Source organism: Takifugu rubripes, chromosome 6 (genome assembly GCF_901000725.2).
Source record: "Takifugu rubripes chromosome 6, fTakRub1.2, whole genome shotgun sequence".
Lineage (NCBI taxonomy): Eukaryota > Metazoa > Chordata > Actinopteri > Tetraodontiformes > Tetraodontidae > Takifugu > Takifugu rubripes.
In genome coordinates, this window is record NC_042290.1 from 1,944,514 (window position 1) to 1,966,896 (window position 22,383).

General features: G+C 47.0%; 2 protein-coding genes across 4 annotated transcripts in view; one reads left to right on the plus strand and one right to left on the minus strand.

Moving 5' to 3' along the window:
- The window catches only part of nrg1 (neuregulin 1), a 16,543-nt gene extending 5,193 nt beyond the window's left edge, over window positions 1–11,350 (plus strand). The window contains exons 4-9 of one of the 2 annotated variants that reach the window (XM_029837768.1): window positions 1,651–1,709; window positions 2,657–2,759; window positions 3,563–3,698; window positions 3,792–3,910; window positions 6,596–6,768; window positions 9,382–9,515. In XM_029837768.1, the coding sequence (XP_029693628.1) occupies window positions 1,651–1,709; window positions 2,657–2,759; window positions 3,563–3,698; window positions 3,792–3,910; window positions 6,596–6,722 (544 nt within the window). In that variant the 3' untranslated portion in view covers window positions 6,723–6,768; window positions 9,382–9,515. Of the gene's footprint in view, window positions 1–1,650; window positions 1,710–2,656; window positions 2,760–3,562; window positions 3,699–3,791; window positions 3,911–6,595; window positions 6,769–9,381 lie in introns of both variants that reach the window. The other variant, XM_029837767.1, reaches the window with a different exon arrangement.
- Window positions 11,351–11,388: 38 nt separating this feature from the next.
- Window positions 11,389–20,971, minus strand: ror2 (receptor tyrosine kinase-like orphan receptor 2). 2 transcript variants are annotated; one of them, XM_011604423.2, is made up of 9 exons: window positions 20,807–20,971; window positions 18,754–18,798; window positions 18,088–18,375; window positions 17,735–17,765; window positions 17,432–17,553; window positions 17,031–17,345; window positions 16,236–16,490; window positions 14,786–14,991; window positions 11,389–14,238 (listed from the first exon to the last, which is right to left on the minus strand). In XM_011604423.2, exons 1-9 carry the CDS (start codon window positions 20,889–20,891, stop codon window positions 12,808–12,810), a joined length of 2,778 nt encoding a protein of 925 aa, XP_011602725.2. In that variant the 5' UTR covers window positions 20,892–20,971; the 3' UTR covers window positions 11,389–12,807. The 2 variants fall into 2 exon arrangements, with proteins under 2 accessions (XP_011602725.2, XP_029693626.1); XM_029837766.1 differs by lacking the exon at window positions 16,236–16,490.
- Window positions 20,972–22,383: the final 1,412 nt, after the last annotated feature.

Genomic DNA, 22,383 nt, shown 5'->3' on the forward strand with positions numbered 1-22,383 from the left:
TTTGATGGGTTATTCAAGCAAACACTGTCATTTCACACACAGGAGCTCTCAAGTTTGGTTTATTGTGCGCTATTGTGTAGTTTTAAGTCCGACTATTACAGTTCTGAGCCCAGAGCCTCAGTTGTCCTGACAGCGTGTTCATGTGAAGTCAGCTTAGTCAGTCAGCTTTCTCCTCAGGTTCCTCAGGAACAGCATCATTTTACTGTATGATAGAGACACAAAAATGTCCTAATGTAAAGACATTGAGATTGTCTCCATGTAATGTACAACTTAAAGCCCCACTGGTGACTATGGACTCCAGTGACAGAGCTAAAGGATGGTGTAGCATTGTTATTTTAGCAGAGATGAACCACAGCCTGATATAGTATCTCCTCAACTGGAGCTAGGATGATAATCAGTCTTTTAGCTGTAGTGATGGAACATTAAAAGTGACAGTAGTCATGGCAGCAACAGTGACAATAACAGTATCAGTGAACGTAACAACATCAGTGACAGCAATGGTAACAGTCAGTGTGTGTGTGTGTGTGTGTGTGTGTGTGTGTGTGTGTGTATTAATGTTTTACCACCTGTTAAAGGACCCTTCATCCTTGTACTGGGATAGATGTCTTTGACGATGATTTTCAAGTATTGTTTTGTTGTTTGATGCTGGATTCATATCCTCCCCCATGATCGATGATGTCTTTGTACATGTGGAGCCACACACACACACGCACGCACGCACACACACACACACACACACACATACACAAACCCAAACACACACACGCCTGCATGCGCGGCCATCGCTGCTGTTCACCTGTGACTCTCCTCTCTACCTGTCCACCAGGTGCTTGGCAGGCTTCACTGGGCAGCGGTGTGAGCGGGCTGTACTTCTGAAACGTATGTGAGCTCTTCAATCCCACCTGTCATTGCTGGTGTTTCACTCATTTTTGCTCCCAGAATCAGCAGAGATTCCATCTTTCCTCTAGACCCCTTGATTACAAACCTCTGTTCTTCTGCTCTGAGCTCAGTTAAACTCTTCAAAAGACTCCAGCCGCTAAAGAACCAGTCGGCTGAAATTTGCATGTACCTGACATGTCATTACAGCTCATCTTTACATGTTCAGAGCATCCAAACTTGGTTGGAGACAGGGGTCATGTGACCTGCTGCTGTTTGCACTCACCTCCAGACCTCCACCATCATCTCTGACCTCTTTTCTCAACTGACAGCCACTGGCTGCCTGTCAGTGTTTGCTCTTCTTTTGTCATTATTGCATGAAAGGTGTTGCTCCTGTGAGGCAGCTGTGAGAGTAGTTCTGAGCATCCATGAGCTGATGTCCACCAAACACAAAGGTGCTTCAAGATCAGGTCCAAGTTAACAGACCAGAACATAGAACCAAGACAAGCCCTACTGGTGCACATGTGACATTGCCAAGCTGGTTTTGAAAGTCCAAGCTGTTGCTGTCTGAAGGGCCGCCATCTACACCGAGGCTGCATCTCTGCATTCATGCAACTCTCATGTTCAATCCTGGCCTTCAGACACAGAACCCTGTCTGTAAGATGAAGGTCTCTGGTAGAACTCTATGGTCTAACACCAGTGATGACTGCTGTGGGGTTTTGCAGCTCCTTCACACTTTAACTCCTTGTCTTTTCTCTCTTTCTTTGACTCCAGGTGTCCAAATGAGTTCACCGGTGATCGCTGTCAGAACTATGTGATGGCCAGCTTTTACAGTACGTCTGTTTCTCTGACTGTCGACATGCTGAATAAACAAATGTGCGTGATTAATTAGGCTAAAGTTCACCGTGCAAAAATAAATAAGCAAAATGGAACCTTCAGCCAGTTAGCATCCATGAGCTGATTTTGCATTTAGCTGCTAGCTGTCAGTAGGTAGCTTCCTGTCCTCGGCGTCAGAAGGTGTGGAAGTCATGTTTCTTCATCCATCCTCCTCGTGCCTGTTGGTTTGAGCTCCTTAGAAGACATCGTGGGAGCTGAACACAGGTTCCTGTTAGTCCAGAGCCCCTACAAGAACTGTTATTGTACCAGAACAGTAAAGGCTCAGATGGTGGCAATGGAAATACTAACAAATCAAAACCAGCCATATTTCCTTCAATTTACTTCTATCTCTAAAAAATAAATTGAAAATTTCAAACCAATCCCTCATCAATTAAAACACATCTGTTCCTAGATTTGAATTTGAGTTGAATTTGTTTAAAATTTATCTGCAATTTCAAGCAACAACTCAGGTCTCTGGACGTTCACCAAGAGGATTCTCTCTGAATCTTTGGACATCTGTAAAGTTTACTTATATTTGGTCTAAGGCTCAGACACATGTTGTATGTCTGCATGTAGCTGGTGACCCTGAGAACCTGCTGCTGAAGCCCTTAGTTCCCCAGCTGTAAGACACACTGCTGGGCTGCTTCAGTACCGGAGCCCAGATATTGGTTCACTGATTCAAACAGTAGATTCAATAATGCTGCTGAGCCAATCCTCAAAGCCTTCACCTTTGACCTTTGTCTAGGTGAAGGTCTAACTGTGTCGACCCATCTGTGTACAGGCACGTGTGCTTCCTCAGGTTTTACGTCAATAACTCAGCTCAAATGTTGCCGATCTTAAAAACAGTCCGTCTGTGTGTGTGTGTTTATGTGTGTGTTACTGACTGAACTGTCCTGTTCTGCAGAAGCTGAGGAGCTCTATCAGAAGAGGGTCCTGACGATAACGGGCATCTGCATCGCTCTCCTGGTGGTTGGGATCGTGTGTGTTGTTGCCTACTGCAGAACAAAGTAACATCTCATTTCATGTTTAATTTATGTGTGCGTGCGTGAATGCGTGTATGCAAGCGTGTGTATGTGTGTATGTGTCCGCATGTGTGTGTGTGTGTGTGTGTGTGTGTGTGTGTGTGTATTTTATCGTCAGGCGTTTCCTCTGGTCTTAAACGTAACATAAAGAACCTCAAACAGGTTCCTGTCCCACCAGGAACCTGCTGTCCTCATGAGGCAACACTAACCAGAGGAGGAAGTTAGACCTTCACACCAACTGGAGCAGCTCAAATGATGAGAATGAGACTTTTGGTGGAGAGAACCAGGAGATTAATTAGCTTTTAATAATCTGGCAGACAGGTGGCTGTAGACGAAGAAGGAAGGGGTAGAAAAATAGAAATACAGTTTATTATCAGCATGAATGCTGCAGTGAAGGCTTCAGGGTGACCCTCTGAAGATCAGAAGATACAGAATCTATCAATCAAACCTACTTTCAGATAAGAAGACTGCAGGCTCTGCAGGGATGCTGTTGTCAGTGTTCTCAGGGGCTGCTTCCCCATAATCCAACAGATTATTTCCTCAGATCTCTTGATCCTCATCTGGTCCTCTGACCAGACAGAGCACACTCATGACTGAAATCTTCTAGCTCCTGTTTAGTCTCGTCTTTAACTCTTAATCATTGTGACTGTATTTGAGTCTCGGAGCTGTCTGGGTCATTTCAGAAAGAGGACCTTGAGGGCCAGGGTCTCGTTATCCGGCTGCTTGTGGTCACATTTTGTGGTGCCACTCTGAGCCGTTTCACCATCCAGTTTATGATTCCACAACAGAAAGCAGAGGAGGAAGCTTCACGAGCACCTGAGGCAGAGCCTGAGGAACAAGAGAAGCACCAACAATGGTCCAGGGCCCGATGCAGGAAGAAGTCATGTCTCTAACTTGCCTCTTCAAAACCTCCAGCTCATGAATGTAGGTCACTGGCTGACACCAACTGGAAAGCAGCGAGTCCTCCTGAACATGGACATCATGTTAATTATTCAGGTGTTGTTTCTTCTTACTCAGCACTGTAATGGGACACTGGTGCACGCAACTGAGAATGAGACGGAAACAACCTTCTCTACAGCTAAATATGCCTTATCTGCTCAGGAGGCCACCACATTTACCCGCTTATCCAGCCAAAGGTAAGAGAGAAGTTTGTCGTGGTCCAAAACTTCTGCATCTGTATCACTGTCCCAGCTAATCATGAACATTAGCAACTCCTCCTAAACTCTGAACGGACGAGGCAGGAAGACCAGAAGGTCAAACCAGGGCTTGTTGTGTGTTCAGAGCACCTGGCTGCCTTTTAGTCAGTCTTTTTCATGTGATTCGGGATCGTTCAGCACAACTTCAGAACATCACTTTTGTGAACAGGCCGTTACACTTGAGAAACACTGAGATTACAGCAGAGACTACAGCAGAGACCAACAGAGACTAGAGCAGAGACCAACGGAGACTACAGCAGAGACTAAAACAGAGACTACGGCAGAGACTACAGCAGAGTCTAGAGAAGAGACTAGAGAACAGACTACAGCAGAGACTGGAGAAGAGACTACAGCAGAGACTGGAGAAGAGACTACAGCAGAGACTGGAGAAGAGACTACAGCAGAGACTGGAGAAGAGACTACAGCAGAGACTGGAGAAGAGACTAGAGAAGAGACTACATCTGAGACTAGAGAAGAGACTACAGCTGAGACTAGAGAAGAGACTACAGCTGAGACTAGAGAAGAGACTACAGCAGAGACTGGAGAAGAGATTAGAGAAGAGACTACGTCTGAGACTAGAGAAGAGACTAGAGCAGAGACTAGAGCAGAGACTAGAGCAGAGACCACAGCAGAGACTAGAGCAGAGACCACAGCAGAGACTACAGCAGAGACCAACGGAGACTAGAGCAGAGACTACAGCAGAGACTAGAGCAGAGACCAACGGAGACTACAGCAGAGACTAAAACAGAGACTACGGCAGAGACTACAGCAGAGTCTAGAGAAGAGACTAGAGAACAGACTACAGCAGAGACTGGAGAAGAGACTACAGCAGAGACTGGAGAAGAGACTACAGCAGAGACTGGAGAAGAGACTACAGCAGAGACTGGAGAAGAGACTACAGCAGAGACTGGAGAAGAGACTACAGCAGAGACTGGAGAAGAGACTAGAGAAGAGACTACATCTGAGACTAGAGAAGAGACTACAGCTGAGACTAGAGAAGAGACTACAGCTGAGACTAGAGAAGAGACTACAGCAGAGACTGGAGAAGAGATTAGAGAAGAGACTACGTCTGAGACTAGAGAAGAGACTAGAGCAGAGACTAGAGCAGAGACTAGAGCAGAGACCACAGCAGAGACTAGAGCAGAGACCACAGCAGAGACTACAGCAGAGACCAACGGAGACTAGAGCAGAGACTACAGCAGAGACTAGAGCAGAGACCAACGGAGGCTACAGCAGAGACTAAAACAGAGACTATGGCAGAGACTAAAACAGAGACTACGGCAGAGACTACAGCAGAGTCTAGAGAAGAGACTAGAGAACAGACTACAGCTGAGACTAGAGAAGAGACTACAGCAGAGACTGGAGAAGAGACTACAGCAGAGACTGGAGAAGAGACTGGAGAAGAGACTACAGCAGAGACTGGAGAAGAGACTACAGCAGAGACTGGAGAAGAGACTAGAGAAGAGACTACAGCTGAGACTAGAGAAGAGACTGGAGAAGAGATTAGAGAAGAGACTACGTCTGAGACTAGAGAAGAGACTGGAGAAGAGATTAGAGAAGAGACTACGTCTGAGACTAGAGAAGAGACTACAGCAGAGACTAGAGCAGAGACTAGAGCAGAGACTACAGCAGAGACTAGAGCAGAGACCACAGCAGAGACTAAAACAGAGACTACAGCAGAGACCAACGGAGACTAGAGCAGAGACTACAGCTGGGGTGACAGCAACACATTTGAGAAGGCCAAGCTTTAAAGTCCTTAAAGAGGGTTGGCGTGAAGTGATCTTCCTCTGAGGCTACAGCATTACCTCACTAAGCTATACATACAGCACACACACGCACAAATACACATACACACACATGCACTCACACACACACACACACACATACACAAACACAAGTACACAGCACACGGCACTCAGATACACACACATGCACACACCCAGGTGGGGGTCTATTTGCAATGTTATATTGTTTTTGTTTTGGTTGTACGTATCAGGTTTTTCCTATTTTAAGTTACACTCAAACCATGGAGATCTTTGTTAGACTCATCTGGTGAGAGACATCACCACCTCCATTATCATTATCCCAGTTCCTGTTTCAACAAAAGTCTTGTCACACTTTAAACCGTCTACACACACTTGATGTCATCATCACTACATTTCTGAGGATTACCTCTCCCTGATTTTCAATAAGCTGGAGGACATCCATTGAAACCTGAAGCCTCAGCTTCAGCCTTGTGATTCTGTATTTCTGACCTTGGTGATGGCCGTGTGTATGTGTGTGTGCGTGTGTGCGTGCGCGCGTGCGTGCGCGCGTCTCTGTGTGCACGCGTGTGTGTGTGTGTGTGTACATCCTGTTTTGAGAGCTTTCAAGTACCTATCATAAAGCCCAGAGACATGGACATGACACCACAGTCAAGCAGCAGGACTCAATCATGTTTTAATTTCATGTGTGTTTATAGCCTGTAAGTGCAGGCAGATGAGTTGGACGTTGATACTAGGTGATCAGAGATGATAATAGATTATATTAGATGGTAACAGATGATAATAGATACACTGAATGAACTAAATGATGGTGAAAAGGCTGAAACCTGTCTCAATGCAAACACCCTCCCTGTCTCTGCAGCTGGAGTAATGACTGGACCAACAGTGTTCTGTCAGACACTGAGTCCGTCTCAGTGATGTCACTGTCGGAGACTAGTCAACACACCACACGCGGTCGTCTCAATGGCACCGCTGGCACCAGCGCTTAAGTGTTCAGTCCAAGAAGAACAGAGATACACCCAGCTAAAAGACCAGGTAACCCAGACCGAGGTCCCCACAACTCAGGCAGATACAGATTTCACCGAGTGCAACCTGTTATTAATCACAGTTGATCTTCACTGTGTGCTTGTGTTTTCACACAGGCACACATGCACACAGACAGACACACACACCACACACACACATACACACACACACACACACACACACACACACATGCCTGAATCCTGCTGGGATCACTCACTGATCAGTTGATTCTGTAAAACCAGCACTGGTCTTCAGCTGCTGCCTGATCAATAAAAACCAGCAACACCAATTGATGTGATCCATGTTTGAACCCTGGATACACCTCCTTGAAGAGTTTACTACACCCAGTCCAGTCCCACTGAGGGAGGCTGATTTACCCTTTGCCCCCCAACTCCGATGGAGGCAGGAACTGGTTTTCAGCCTCACAGAGTTTCCCTGTTCTCCCAGTTAAACGATGACTGGGATCATCAGGAGGAAAGGGCCCACCCAGATCTCAGGCCAGGGCAACAACCAGTACTTCCCATGATGAATCCCCTGTTTGACCATGAGATGGAGTGAAAGGCTGAGATGTCTTGAATAATGAATATGACAGCATGAATGGGCGTAGTCTAAAACTGCTGTAGTAGGAGGAGACTATGAATAATGTAGAGAGTAATACAAGTTTAAGGTAGCAGCAAATGTGTAGTGTTAAAGTGTTCATTGTTATTGCTGGTTAGCTACAGGGGTCACAGCTGTATGGAGTGATGACTGTAGGAGGCTGAAGAAGTTGTTTTTCTGGCTATTCAAGCGGCCGGATGAATACACAGTTAAAAGAAAAATGCTTTATGAGGAGAATAAGTAGAGTTGGCACACACCGTGTGTTGAGGTAGGTCATCGGGGACTGTTGTGGAGTGTTGGGGGTGGGGAGCCAACAAGCCAATAACCCTTTCTTGGACCAGCTGGAGGTTCCTTTCACTTTGCTGTTGTGCACCTGGAGGAGGAGGCTGTCCAGCTGTAGGCCTCTACAGTGCAGAAGCTCTTCAGCAGAGGGGTCAGAGAAACTCAGCACATCTCAAAATCCTCAGAAAGAGGCACTTCTGAACCTTCTTGATGAGGTCACTGGTGTTAACTGTCCAGCTCAGGTCCCCTGAGACATTCACCCTAATGGTTTAGATGGACCAGCTGTTTTAGACAGATGGAAGCTGTGCATTGCTGGAGATGATTTGGCTCAGAAGGCTGGAGAAAAGGTCAAATAGATTCAATTCAGTTCAGTTCAATTCAAATCAAATTCAACTACAGCAACAGGAAGGGTCTATATCTTAATTTAGAGACCTACAGGAAGCTGAGGCTTTGCTGAGACCTTGCAGGATATTTGCTGACTCCTCAGCTCCCTCCTACACCAGCGTGTAGAAGCATACCATGGTCCACTGTGGAGGTGTCAGTTTGAAGCTGTGGCTGAAGTGACTGATGCCAGTTGTGAAAGTGATCCAGAGCCCAGTTGGTAAACAGCAGAGATGAGGGTTGCCTGAAGAAGAGTTCCCTTGTGGGGCTTGTGTAGGTGCTGCTGATGGGCACCAATATTAAAGCTTTCTATCTCCGAGGGGGTTTATTTCATTCAAGTTAACCTTATTTATACAGCATCTGTTAGACCCAAGACTGTTTCTAGACATTTTAGTGAGGTCATGGAGCAATGTTGTATGTGCTGTTTCTGGTGGGGATGAGGAGCTGAAACCATGTCTGCCATGTAGCTCTTTCTCATTGGGGATCATACAGCTCTACAGTGGTAGAGCCCAAGGAGGTCTGGATGCTATAGGCTCTGGATACCCCTAGGAGGATCTATGACAGGGTGCTGGTGAGGATGGCGCTCTCTTAGTCATAACCCAGATTCTTGAGCAACCTGTGGAAGCTGTTCGGGAGGGGTGGGACCCCAAAAGACCACTTTTTTTCCTTGTTGTCAGAAAAAGAGTCCGGTTGACAGGCCAGCTATAGCGTAAGTCTGCTCACAATGAGACAGAGAGGCAGATACTGGAATCTATATGCTGGTCAGTTCACCCTCCCCTGGTCAAGTGCAGTGGGGAGTGATGCAAAGGGGATTAAACGCAGATGAAATAAAGTCCATGTGGTGGCTTGGTCTTACAGATAAGAAGAGAGGAGCTCTGGGCTGTGCCGCCAGGTCCTCCTATCATACACAGTATCAGTGCTGCTGATGATCATGCAGTGGAGTATATACAAGTATTACAGGTATCAGGACACGAGCCGGTCACACCTGTTTCCAGCTATCAGTCGGTAAAATGTCAAGACATTGTTTCTTTTGCTGGTGTGGAGACCTTCAGGGTTCTTCTGATAACCAAGCTCTTTCCTGTAAAGGTGCACATACTGTATAAAGACTTAACCTACAATGGTATATGTTGAAACGTGTGGTTCACTGGCAGCAGGTTCGCTGGTTTCATGGCTCCTGTGTTTGCAGCAGCTTCATTTGCATTTTAAATACAATTTGTACTCAAGAACAGGTAAGAAAACACCTGGTCAGACTGTTGGTCCCTGTCAGGGCACGCAGACCAGGTGTCCAAGAAGAACTGCAGGAGATAAATATTTCAGCTGAATTCATTAAAAAAGGTGTTGCTCTGTTTATTTTGTCTGTAGCTCGCCGTGGCCTTCAGTGACGCCCCAGACCTCCCCAGAAACTTCAGGGTCCCCTCCGTTGGAGAGGTCGAGCCAGACCGTGTCTGTCACCTCTGTAGCTTTCAGCCTCTCTGCCGAAGAGGACTGCCTCCTCCTACCATCCACACCACAACAGCCCTGGAGTCCAGATGTGCAGGGGACCACTATCCACTGCAAGAACCCTCACATGGAAGATGACCCCCCACCCAGCCCCTTGTTTACTCTAGAAAATGGGGACCATCAGGTCTCCACTGTTGCCAGCCATATATTTTCAGCATTACCTGAGAAGATACTTTGTCCAACTAACAACAGCAGTGACTGCAGCCCCGAGGAAGTCCCTGCTGAAGTGGAGACAGATGGTGAGAGCATGCTCATGTGTGAAATGGAGGAGCTTCAGGGGGAAACGCATCCTTTCTTCACAGCAGAGAACACTCCACGCCTGCTGTTGGGAGCTTGGTACAGCAGCAGGACCAGCCCAGCATCGCACAGCAGCCAACAAAAGAGCAGTTATCACTCAGTAACCACCAAACATCTACTCACTGTGTAACGCCCAAATAACCTGCTGACATAGGAAGAGTCATTGTTAAATTGCTACATTTTCTATAAATGATTTGCTATGTAAAGAAAATATTTTAGTAGTAGTACAGAGTGAAAAGTTTTCTAAGAAAACATGCATTCATGTCTTGTAGGTCAGTAAGTGCCATACACTCTTACGTAGCAGCGGTCGACCATGAATCCAGTGCTGAGATGATCAGTGGTGCCTTTCAGTTTGGTGTGCTTGCCAGAGCTGCAGCAGAACGTACCGTATATTCTCCCTAATAATCCAGTAAAGATGATGTCTACGCTGCTTGGTGTGTTGCAGCTAGTGCTTCCACTCACACAACAGTCTTCTGTGTGCTAACGGTGCATGTTAGGGCCTGAAATCTCAGCAGGACCCGCTTCCTTCTTCACCCATTCAACACATATCTGTCTCCACGTGGGTTCCTTTCTCATATAGAATAAACAGCAGCAGCAAAATAAAGCTGGACCCCGGTTGTGTTAGTGACAGATCAGCTGATCGGAGAGCGCCTTATTCATCCCTAATTGTCTGAATCCATATTCTTATCAATTGTTGACCACATTACCAGTGATTGCTTAATTAAGAGTGACTAAAACTGTTGCTGTGTTGGTGTTTGGTCCCCACAGCAGCTGTTTTCTTGTCTTGACTGACCAGGACACCTTCCAGGTGTTCCAGCTGCAGTGGTCTGGACCCATCAGGTCTGAAACCAAAGTGTCTGCAGGCTGCGAAGCCTCCTCAAGGCAGCCGACTGGTCAGACAGGTCGGTCCGCTCATACGGAGGAGGCTCAATATTTGCCAACAAAAGATGATTTTTAAGGGCCTCTTGTTGCTTCGGTGTGTTTGTAGAAATATTAGTTGGATGGTTTTCATGAGTTCAGAAAAGCGTCCTGAGATCAAAGCTCCCCAAGGACAGATGGATCAACCTTCTCCAGAACCTAAGCTTGATTTTGTCAGGATGGTTTAAAATGATGTAAATATCTCGATGCTGCTCCATCTTTTGTTCTGACTGTTTTTGGTTTGAGAATGCTTAGATTTGTTCTTCCAACATATTTAACATGTACAAAACTGTAAAATATAAACTGACTGTTCTACATACGTACCATTAACTAAATAATACATATCTGGATATTTTGACAGATGTAAGACGAAGATAACCTGTGACACTTGTAGATGTCGGAGCCTGCTGAAGCTCTACTGTACATACACCATAAACCTATTCTCTACTGTTACATGTGTTTTACCTCAGTTACAGGGCTCACAACAGGAAACCTGCGTAAAATCCTCCTTTCCGTTTAGCTGGGTCTCCTGCTGGAGCTCCCGGTCGTCTCTGACATCAGCGACGCTACAACCCACCCGAGGAATATATCTGTATCTGAATTATTTCATAGCTCATTCTTTGATCATTGCATTTCATTGTTGACAAACTCATTCAAAAGCAGAGTTTTATTAAACATTGTGTGGTGACAAAGGAGAAAATCCAGCCAAGTTTTTCTCCAGGATCCAAATCTGGAACATTCAAGAACAAACGCAGATGTCTCACTAACATCCAGGTTCATTTCCAAACCCTCCTGTCAGGTTTGAAACCAGCAACTGAACAAGCAGGTGTGTCCACCCAATGAGAGGACAGAGGACAAAAAATGACCGGGTCAACACTGTTGCTCCTGTGAGAACCTTTCATTTGGGGTACATCACTCAGTTATTGACTAAAGGTCCAACAGAACCTACAACCTTCTCATTTCAATACTGTGGGTTTGATTCATTCATTCTCATCTCATCTTCTTAACCAATTTATCCCTTTCGGGGGTCACAGGGAGGGGGCACAATAGGTGAAGGCAGGTCCCCCCCTGGATGATTGTCCAGTTCATCATAAGGCCCTGCATATGTGAGCATTGGTGGGTTTGGTACCTCTAGGGCAGGGGTGGGCAAATCCAGTCCTCGAGGGCCGTATCCAGACTTTCTGTCCTACAGGTAAACACTTTCACCTGGGGTTCCATTTACCTTGGTGAAAGTGGTTTCTCCCTGGTAGGACGCAAAACCTGGCTGGATTCCAGCCTTCATGGATTGGACCTGCCCATCAGAGGAGGTCAAATCCATTCCTTGAGGGTTGGATTTAAACCGGGATCCTACCAGGAAGGAAATGCTTTCACCAAGGTAAATGGAACCCCAGGTGAAAGTGTTTACCTGTAGGACAGAAAGTCTGGCTTAGATACGGCCCTCGATGCCCACCCCTGCTCTAGGGTGTCTCGGCAGTGCTCTGAAGGTGTTCTGGACCTTCCCCCACTACCAGAACACCTTCCATGTTTTGTCTGCCCTGGGGCTTGAACCGACAGCCCTCTGCTTCTCAGCCCAGTTCCCAAGAGGCTGAGCTGCCCACCTCCTCAATCATTCATTCACTGGCTGAAATGTCTAAATATTATACATAACTTTGTTTGTTCATGTCAATAAATTAATAAAAGCTTTGCATAAATATGCCATTTGAGACTGTATGAAGGAGCATTTTGTCTTCCTCTACCCCCTCCTGACCACAGCCCCAACTGCCCCACATCACTCATCCAACCCAGAATGGATCATTTGTGTTTACATGACATGAACAGTAGGAATGGGACAATGATGCATGCATGGTGGCAAATTATTGACTTAAAAACACATTTGGTGATTTGATGGATGTGATTAATTTTATAACAAATGAAAAACTTAATAATATGCATAGTAATAAAAACTATAATAATGACGGAGCCCTTTACAAGATACACACATGTGGCACATGACAACTATCTAGCGTCCTCATATCAAAAACATCCAGCGGGTTTTGCTGAAACGGGTTGAAAAACATTCATCTTCCCTGTTGTTTATGTGTCGGTCACGTGGTTGAGCGGCTCCTCAGTCTGTGGTGACTCGGCCTCACTTAGCAGCTCTGTTTCAGCCACTGAGAAGTCCCTGCTTTGGTCCAGCCTGTTCCGGGACATCCCGTCCATCAGCTCCTCACTGGTCTTGTCTTCATTTAGCAAAGCTGGCATCTCTGTGACAGAGGTGTTGGAAGGGGCAACAGTGACACAACCAGGAGAGGTGGAGCCGCTGCCATTATGATGAGAACCGGCCTTAGGAACCAACTGATTTGGGTGATGAATGGGCAGGGGTATTTGCATGGGGTAAAAGTTGGGCAGATATGGGTAAGATGGCATGGACTGGTATCCAGGGATGTAAATAGGAGGGGGCACCTTCAGCTGATGGATCTGGCCCACCATGGGCATGAACTGTGGCTGATGGAATGGAGAACCTTTTTTAGGACTCATGTAGTGAAAGGCATTGATGGCACTAATACCATTATGGCTGGCAGGACTGGTGCTGACGTGGCTCAGCTGGGTGTTGTTGCTGGATCCAGACATCTGAGCTGAGTTGGTGCTGTCAGACAAGGTCTCCAAGCAACGCAAGCGCATGTGGATGTCCTTGAAGTGAGGCCGCCCAGCCGGTAATTGGCTCCAGCACTCCAACATCAGGGTGTAAATCCAGCCAGGGCAGTCGTCTGGACAGTGCAGCAGCTGGTAGCTGCACACCATCTCAATCACCTCCTGGTTGGAGTAGCCACAATATGGCTGCAGACCATAGCTGAATGTCTCCCACAACAACACACCATAAGACCAGATGTCAGAGTCGGTGCTGAACTTTCTGTACATGATGGCTTCTGGTGACATCCATCGGATGGGAAAGCTGCTGGCGCCCATTAGACTGTAGTAATCGGCAGAGTAGACGTTTCTGGAGAAGCCCAGGTTGAGGATCTTGATGCTGAGTTTGTCAAAGACCAGAATGTTACGAGCAGCAAGGTCTTTATGAACTACCTGCTTGCTTGACAGGTACTCCATTCCTGCAGCAACCTGGGTGAGAATGTGCAGGAAGTCTGCCTGTTCCAGGGTGGACTTGAAGGTCTTGTCATCATCTGAACTGCCAATGTCTGAATTAGGAGAGCGCATCACCAGGAATTCATGCAAGTCCCCTAAGCTGGAGGAGCTGAAGACCATGCTCATTGGCTGCTCTTTGGTGACCACACCCAGCAAACACACAATATTCTGGTGCTGTAGCTGGAAATGCAGCAAGGCCTCCTGGCGGAATTCCTCACACAGTGTGAGGTCACCTCTGTCTCTGACTGTCTTGATGGTAACCAGCTGCATCGGCTCAGAGGCTGTAAAACCGTACAGGTGCCCCTTGTAAACTTTACCAAAACGATCCTCACCCAACTCCTCTATGAAGCGCAGAGATGACATGTTGATCTCCTGCAGCTTGACCTGAAGCCAGAAAAACACAGGTGTAACCAGACCACAGCAGGGAAAACTGTTGTTTAAGGGTTACAGTAGAAGACAAGGAGAAGCTGCTGCAGCAACCACATGAACCATCTCTGAAGATGCTCCATGCAGGCACAGCGATGCTCCGACGCTCTTTGTTCTAGCTCAGTGAGATGCACTGATTCCTGATTCCTGTGGTTTTATACAGCTGTGACATCATGGAAAATATTGAGAAGAAAACCTTCTTTACAGAACAAAAGTCTTCTCTCCTGACGGCTCCTCGCATGGATATTTGGATCACTTACATTCTAAAGCTGCAGATCTAATTTTACTCTCTGTCTTGATAGGATTTTCCAAAAACACTAAAACATCATCTGGCCCGACCAGTCAGAGTCTCTCTGAAGCTGCAGCAGCTCACGTGTGGTTGCTCTGTTTCCTGAAGCCTTCAACCCTTCCAACAAGCCGTAAAGTCTTTTCTTCTACAGTTTCTTTGACAGTAAACATAAGCATCAGACTACACCGTAACACCAGTGTCTATGGAGAAGGGTACCTGGGCCTTGTGCTGGCTGAGCAGCGACAGCTCCACGTCCTGGTGTGGCGAGCTGCTCAGCTGACAGTGAGCTGGGGAGTCGCTGGAAGGCTGTTTTTTATGGCGACACGAGCAAACCAGGAAGAAGAGGCAGGCGACCACCAGTGGGATGGAAACGGCAGGAACCAGAATAAACAGGATGTCCTTCCTCATGTTCTCCGGAGGAGCTGGTGAAGGAAGAGAACAGGAGGCTCAAGATTCATCTTGTCCTTTTATATATTATACACATCTAAGACTGGTCTGACTGGTTTGATGTTTGTTTCATGAAAGTAATTGGGGGAGACCCACCATGAATGTCCCAATTGGGAATGACAGATGAACAGTGAAATGAGGTAAAACTCAAAAGTAAATCATTTCCCTGAATATTCCCACTGAGCCAGTACCAGTACCAGACTGGCAAACACATGTTAGGAGCAGGATATTATGGTTTAGAGACGAAAGCTTCTTATAAAAGAGGCAAGTTCTTGAATTGACGGTGATATCTAATGTAATAAAAACTCACATTATCAATTATCTCAGTAGACTGCATGTAATAGGCCTGTGTTTCTGTTTGAGATGTTTCAGTCAGTCATTAGAGCTCAGCACAGCACAGAAACAGCACTTCTTAAAGTTACTAATGATCTTCTTATAGCTCCAGATCATGGACTGGTCTCTATGCTGGTTCTGCTGGACCTCAGTGCAGCTTTTGATACAGTTGATCACAGCATCCTGTTACAGAGACCGGAACATGTGATTGGGATTAAAGGGACAGCACTAGACTGGTTTAGATAGTATCTATCCTTTAACAGGAAGAAACCTTGAGCAGGACCAGGCTCATGTAGGGGGACCCTCCTGCTGATGGGGGGGCTGGGTAGAGAGAGAGGAGAGGAGAGGAGAGGAGAGGAGAGGAGAGGAGAGGAGAGGAGAGGAGAGGAGAGGAGAGGAGAGGAGATGAGAGGAGAGGAGAGGAGATGAGAGGAGAGGAGAGGAAACCATGACCCAGTGGGGTGACAGAGGCCTGTCAGGTGACTTCTGACCTACAAGGTCCTCAGAGGCCTGGATCCATCCTACCTGGAGGAGCTAGTGACACCTTATCATCCTCTCCACTCCTCTCCTCTCCTCTCCTCTCCTCTCCTCTCCTCTCCTCTCCTCTCCTCTCCTCTCCTCTCCTCTCCTCTCCTCTCCTCTCCTCTCCTCTCCTCCCCTCACCCCATCCTCCTCTGGTCCTGCTCAAGGTTTCTTCCTGTTAAAGGGGAGTTTTTCGACCACTGTTGCTTGTTGGGGGTTAGGCCCTGGGATTCTGGAAAGTGTCTAGAGGCAATTTTGACTGTAACAGACGCTGATGAATCAAGATGAATTGAACTGAACGATCTCAGTTTGCTGTATTCTTCATGGTGAGATGTTGTGTCTCCATACACAGTGCTGTACTCACTGCAGGGCTGGAGGTCACACAGGTCAAACCTGACCTGAGGGTCCAGGGTGAAGCACCAGGGTGCCATCATCTGGTCGCCTGGATTTCGGCAGAAGTTGTGGCTGTGCCAGAGCTCTGGGTATTCCTGGGACAGGTGGTGACTGTGCGGGTACTGAGCGCTCCACGGCTGGCACTGATAGCCAGATCTAGTGACGCTCAGGGTCCCCCTGTAGCCAGCCCCGCTGCCACTATAACAGCTCTCATCTGATGGAGAATCTGCGCATTCACAAACGTCACAGTCAGACCATCGGTGAACATCAATGGAGATGTTGGATTCAAGGCTAAAGTTGTCAGCATTGAGTACATTTAACAGAACAAAATAAATGTAATATGCGAAATATGTAACATTAATATAGGAGCTTGACTCTTTCAATCTCGTAAGATGCTGTGGTGATGCCAGTCTAACAACCACTTTGAGGGCCCTAAACTCAACCTTATTTAGCTCAATGCCTCCACTCAACTCATGGGGTCACATATACCAAACTTCCTGGTGAGATGATCAGGTGACAGTCATGTGACCTGTACAGGAAGTGCCCTCCCAAAATGGCAGTTTCATCTAAATTTCCAAAAGCTTGTTTTTCGACAGTTGCAGAGGTTTAGCCTGATCAGATTCTAAACCCTTTGGGTTCAGAGCAGCTGAACCTGCCACCAGGCGATTAGGAAGGTGTTTCCAGGAAAGTTTCAACGGCTAACAGCATGTTTGATAAGAGCACAGATCAGGTGTTCAGTTCAGATCCATGTGCTGTATCCACCTACATGGGCTCAGGTTCTCTGGTGGGATTCCGATGCGCATGCAGGACGCAGCATCCGGTGTTCCAGGCTGTGGCAGCAGGTGGCATCGAGGGAGCTGCAGCTGCATGAGGATCATGGGATTGGAGCGAGCCACCGTGTATTCCAGGCTGCACAGGTCGTGTTCCAGGGCTTCGCACTCGTCCCTGCAGAGCTGCCGCTGTCGGGGGACCCTGGAGCCCTCGTCACACAGAGGGAAGACGTAAAAGCAGAGCGAGCGAACGGCAAACTTGGAGCACTGATCCGACATTTGAGCGGAGGTGCCGATCATGGTGAAAGCAGCTGGAATTAAAGGAGGACATGTTTGGTAACCTATAGAGCGAATGACGCCATTGACACATATCCTTCAGCTCCTTCGGTGCTCTTACCTGTAATCCGATTTTCACTCTCACCCTGCATCTGCGGAGACTCCACGTAGATGCTCTGGTTACCGATGAACCGAGCACAGGCGATGCCTCGATATGGCTGACAGAAGCCTTTGTCGGGTGACCTGAAAACCGATGAGGCAAAGAACCAGGAGACGTTACGCTAACCTCTATGGCTTTCTCTCACAAATGAGCAAGTGGAATCAAAGCGTTTCAGTTCTTATGGAAGAAGCACAGAAACAGTCTGACAGAGATGGATGGACGGATGGAGGGATGAAAGAAGACAGACAGAGAGAGTTGACTCACGGTCGATCGGGGCCATGTGTGGGCATCTGTCCTGAAATCCAAACAGAGGTGTGAGATGTTAGAGGTGTCAGCGGTGACCGGGAATGTGACTGGAGGCTCAGGTAAGGTCCCGGCAGCCTGTCTATAGCTCCGCCCACTGCTCCCTGGTTTCACCATCCAACCACACTTGTTTAAAACTTATGTTGTGTATAAGGCTAAAAACTGCCTCTGTCGATTCCATAAATCAGCCTTTTCTCTGACCACCAGCAGTTGGATGAAGACAGGAAGCAAACGACTCCCCCCAGGAAGAAGACCTTCAAGCTTAAGGGAGGGAGAGACCTAGAGACTTTAAGGGAGAGGGAGGGAAACCTTACCCATTTTGACATAGAGGACTCCAGTGGCAGAGATGACCCTGAGTGTGTTTGAAGCTACACACTGATAGTAGCCCGTGTCCGTGGTGTCCAGGTCCTGGATTCGCAGCTTGGAGCCTGCTTCCGTCTTGCGGATCGTTATCCGTCCTTGCTCCTGGACCAGCGGGGCGTCGTTCTTCAGCCATCGGATTGTTGGCCGGGGGTTTCCTGTCACTTTGCAGTGCAGCGTAGCAGTTTGTCCCTGGAAGTGAGTGATGTTGTTGACTGGCTCCTGGAACTCCAGGAAGTAACCTGAGGAGACAGACATGGCAGACACGAACCGTCACAGTCACGTACAGGTTGTGATTAAATGCTCACAGCGCACATTTAATGATGAAATGGTGCTACGCTGCAAAACCAGCTGCAACAGCCAGTGTCCAGTAAGATGGACTCCAGCTGCCAGTTGGAGCAGAACCACAAAGCTCACTGCAGAACTACTCTAGAGTAGCAATAACATGGTCTTTTATACTGTAGCACCCGATTCAGACCTGCCAAAACAATAACTGATAGTAAGCTGGGCAACAGTGGAGTTTCAGCACAATACACCAGCACAAAACTAATGTTTAGACAGTCTATGTGTGATAGACGGGACTGTGTGTGTGTCTGAGCAGGAACAGGCAGTGGTCTCACCCTCTCCAGTGGCAGGAAGAGCATCCAGCGATGGACTCGACTCAGCTGCACAAAACACAGAGGGTTCAACAGTTAGAGGGCAACAGGCAGACCGAGCACAATCAGCTGAGTCAGAGCACAGTTACACAACACAGAAACAGACTAAAAACTTTATTAAAACAGCAAATGACACGTAGACGGTGTGACCACACTCGTGCTGCTGGACCTGGTTCTGATGTTGTCATTTCCCAGGGTCGTTTGCTTCGACCCACAAGCATAGCTGAACATAACGACACTGGTACCTTGTCTTTATCACTTCCTGCGACAGTAAATTCCACATTTATGTTTTGCTGTGTGCTTTTCTTCCCTCCTCACAGTGTACAGAAACATGTCGGTCCACTCTGAAACTATCTGCAGATAATCTGGAGCTGCGCTGACGACTGCTTACACCACATTCACATTTTAGCCAGAGATACTGTCTGGGCCCCCCATCCCCCCTCTGTGGCTCCTCTGATCTCCTGCCTGGAACGGGGTCCATATAAAAAGAACATGTGACCAGTCGTTTTGTTTGAGGCAGAGCCTCGGAGTACTTACAGCCTGCTCAGGGCACCAAGTAAACAGAACAAAAAGCAGACAGCCGAATCCACAGCAGCTCCAGCCCACACAGACATTGTCCCTGGAAGTGACTTGAATGGTCTAATCAGTTCCAGATCTGGAATTATAATCAACTGCAGACATACCAGCATAAGTCTCTCTCTCTCTTTCTCTCTATCCATCAATCTTTTATTTAATCATTATGAGACAAACATCAGGTTGATGATTTTTAACTCATCTTTAACTCACGTTAGCATTAGCAACCTTCTAGCAGCACCTCTCCGCATTTATAAGTCTCTTCTATCACTAAATCTTTAGATCTTTGAGGTGGCTGAAGTTCAGGTTGTGGGGTTGATGCTGGAGCATTAGTGTGTAGCTGGGTATGTGAAGAGCTAGAGAGGAGCAGTAGCTTCTGTCGGGACCATAAATAGGCAGACAGATCTGAACCAGCCAGCACATGATCAGCTTCTTCTGAGCGATGCCTTTATAGATGTAATAATCAATCACATCAAGTTCCAAGTTCTACAGAGACAGGACACGTCCCTCATGTTCTACACTGGGGTTCTGATGCCAAATCATCCACCTCTGACTTCATGAATGTGCAGAAATCTGCATCCAGAACCACCCGAAGTTCCGTCCTTACATGTCTGGAGTCTAGGAGTTTAGGCCTGGAGCAGTTCGAGTTCCTCAGAACATAAAGTGTGAAGAGCTGCTCCAGACCAGGAGGTGAAGGTTCTGATCAATCCAAACAACACTCATCAGTCCATTTTTACTGAGTAGCTGCACTGTGATGACATGTTTGCATCACGTGTCAGACCAAAACTCACTTTATATCAACTCACACGATGTCTTTGATCTTAATTCAGTGATATTTGAAACCATCCCATTCTTACCAGTTTTCAACAGGAACTCTGTGGCCCTGCACCCAGACCTCCCTACTGGTTTGTTTTGCTGCTGCCTCAAACTGCTCTTTCACTTCGGGGCAACCATCGACCCCGAGAGCTGAAAACAGGAAATGTCCCCCCCCCCCCAGCGGGGGGTGTAAATGAAGCCAGACTGACAAAGAGCACCTCAGGCTGTGCCTTCGATTAACATGACAACGACGCGGTGGCTCCAGGAGCCACAAGAAGCTTTTCTTTTTCAAATCTGAGCACAAGTCAAAGCAGAGAGCCGCGGAGCTCGACACAGCTGGGGGAGGGGGACACATCCCACCCCAGCAAACTTTCCCAACATCAGCCGCCCCCAACGCCTCATTGCTTCACATCTGAAAACGCAGCTGGAAAAACCCAGAAACTCTTCAGACCATCTCAACCGCGCGTTTGAAGAAACTCCGGGTCGGGAACTGTGCTCAGAAGCAGCTGAGGAACACTTTTGAGGCTCCAACAACAAAAACCACACCAACCAACGGTGCCCCGCACAAACCCGCAAACATGGACGATCTCCGCCTTCAGCCGCGGTGGATTCAGGAGAACATTCCTACCGTAACATGTGCAGGACGGGAACAAAAGCATCCACATCAGCCCGTGGACCAGCTTGTCCATGACCACAGAGCTCCGCGCCAACATGCAGCAGCTGTGTCCGGCAGAGAGGAGGACAGGAGCGGACTGGGGGCAGCTCCGGCTCCTCACCTCACCCCCGCCGCGGACAGCAGGGGGGTCGGGGGGCGGACCTACCTGCACCCACAGCCACAGTCGGCAGGGTCATCTGGCTCCTTTATACTGTGGTCAACATTGAATACATGCAGACTACTAACCAAAGGACAGACGTGTGAATACGGGCGTAATAACAGATTAATAACGTCACTCTAATTCATTCACTTTTTTCTCTCGTCACAGTTTAGGAAAAGAGCTCAGTGAAAAATCCTGATGTGGAACATGCGACACCAGGAGCCGCCAAAGGCAGTCTGAGGTCTCCGAGTTTAGAAGAGTCAGGTTATAAAGCATTAAGAGTCAGGTTATAAAGCATTAACACACACAGAATCAGGTTATAAAGCATTAATGCATGAAGAGTCAGGTTATAAAGCATTAAGAGTCAGGTTATAAAGCATGAACATGCGAAGAGTCAGGTTATAAAGCATTAACACACAAAGAATCAGGTTATAAAGCATTAATGCATGAAGAGTCAGGTTATAAAGCATTAAGAGTCAGGTTATAAAGCATTAACACACAAAGAATCAGGTTATAAAGCATTAATGCATGAAGAGTCAGGTTATAAAGCATTAAGAGTCAGGTTATAAAGCATTAACACGCGAAGAGTCAGGTTATAAAGCATTAACGCTCGGCGAGTCAGGTTATAAAGCATTAATGCATGAAGAGTCAGGTTATAAAGCATTAACGCATGAAGAGTCAGGTTATAAAGCATTAACGCATGAAGAGTCAGGTTATAAAGCATTAACGCATGAAGAGTCAGGTTATAAAGCATTAACGCATGAAGAGTCAGGTTATAAAGCATTAACGCTCGGAGAGTCAGGTTATAAAGCATTAACGCATGAAGAGTCAGGTTCTAAAGCATTAACGCTCGAGGAGTCAGGTTATAAAGCATTAGCGCAAGAAGTCAGGTTATAAAGCATTAACGCATGAAGAGTCAGGTTATAAAGCATTAACGCATGAAGAGTCAGGTTATAAAGCATTAACGCTCGAGGAGTCAGGTTATAAAGCATTAGCGCAAGAAGTCAGGTTATAAAGCATTAACGCTCGAGGAGTCAGGTTATAAAGCATTAACGCTCGAGGAGTCAGGTTATAAAGCATTAACGCATGAAGAGTCTGGTTATAAAGCATTAACGCATGAAGAGCCAGGTTATAAAGCATTAACGCATGAAGAGTCAGGTTATAAAGCATTAACGCATGAAGAGTCTGGTTATAAAGCATTAACGCATGAAGAGTCTGGTTATAAAGCATTAACGCATGAAGAGTCAGGTTATAAAGCATTAACGCATGAAGAGTCTGGTTATAAAGCATTAACACTCAAGGAGTCAGGTTTTAAAGCATTAACACTCAAGGAGTCAGGTTATAAAGCATTAACACTCAAGGAGTCAGGTTATAAAGCATTAACGCATGA

Excerpts from the sequence above, each read along its gene's own strand:
- ror2 (XM_011604423.2), bottom strand. The coding sequence starts at position 20,891 with ATGTTGGCGCGGAGCTCTGTGGTCATGGACAAGCTGGTCCACGGGCTG. Across the intron at positions 17,554-17,734 it reads ACACATGGCCCCGATCGACC|GTCACCCGACAAAGGCTTCT; the intron begins GTGAGTCAACTC and ends ATCGGTTTTCAG. Across the intron at positions 14,992-16,235 it reads GTGTGACCTCCAGCCCTGCA|CTCCTCCGGAGAACATGAGG; the intron begins GTGAGTACAGCA and ends TTCCTTCACCAG.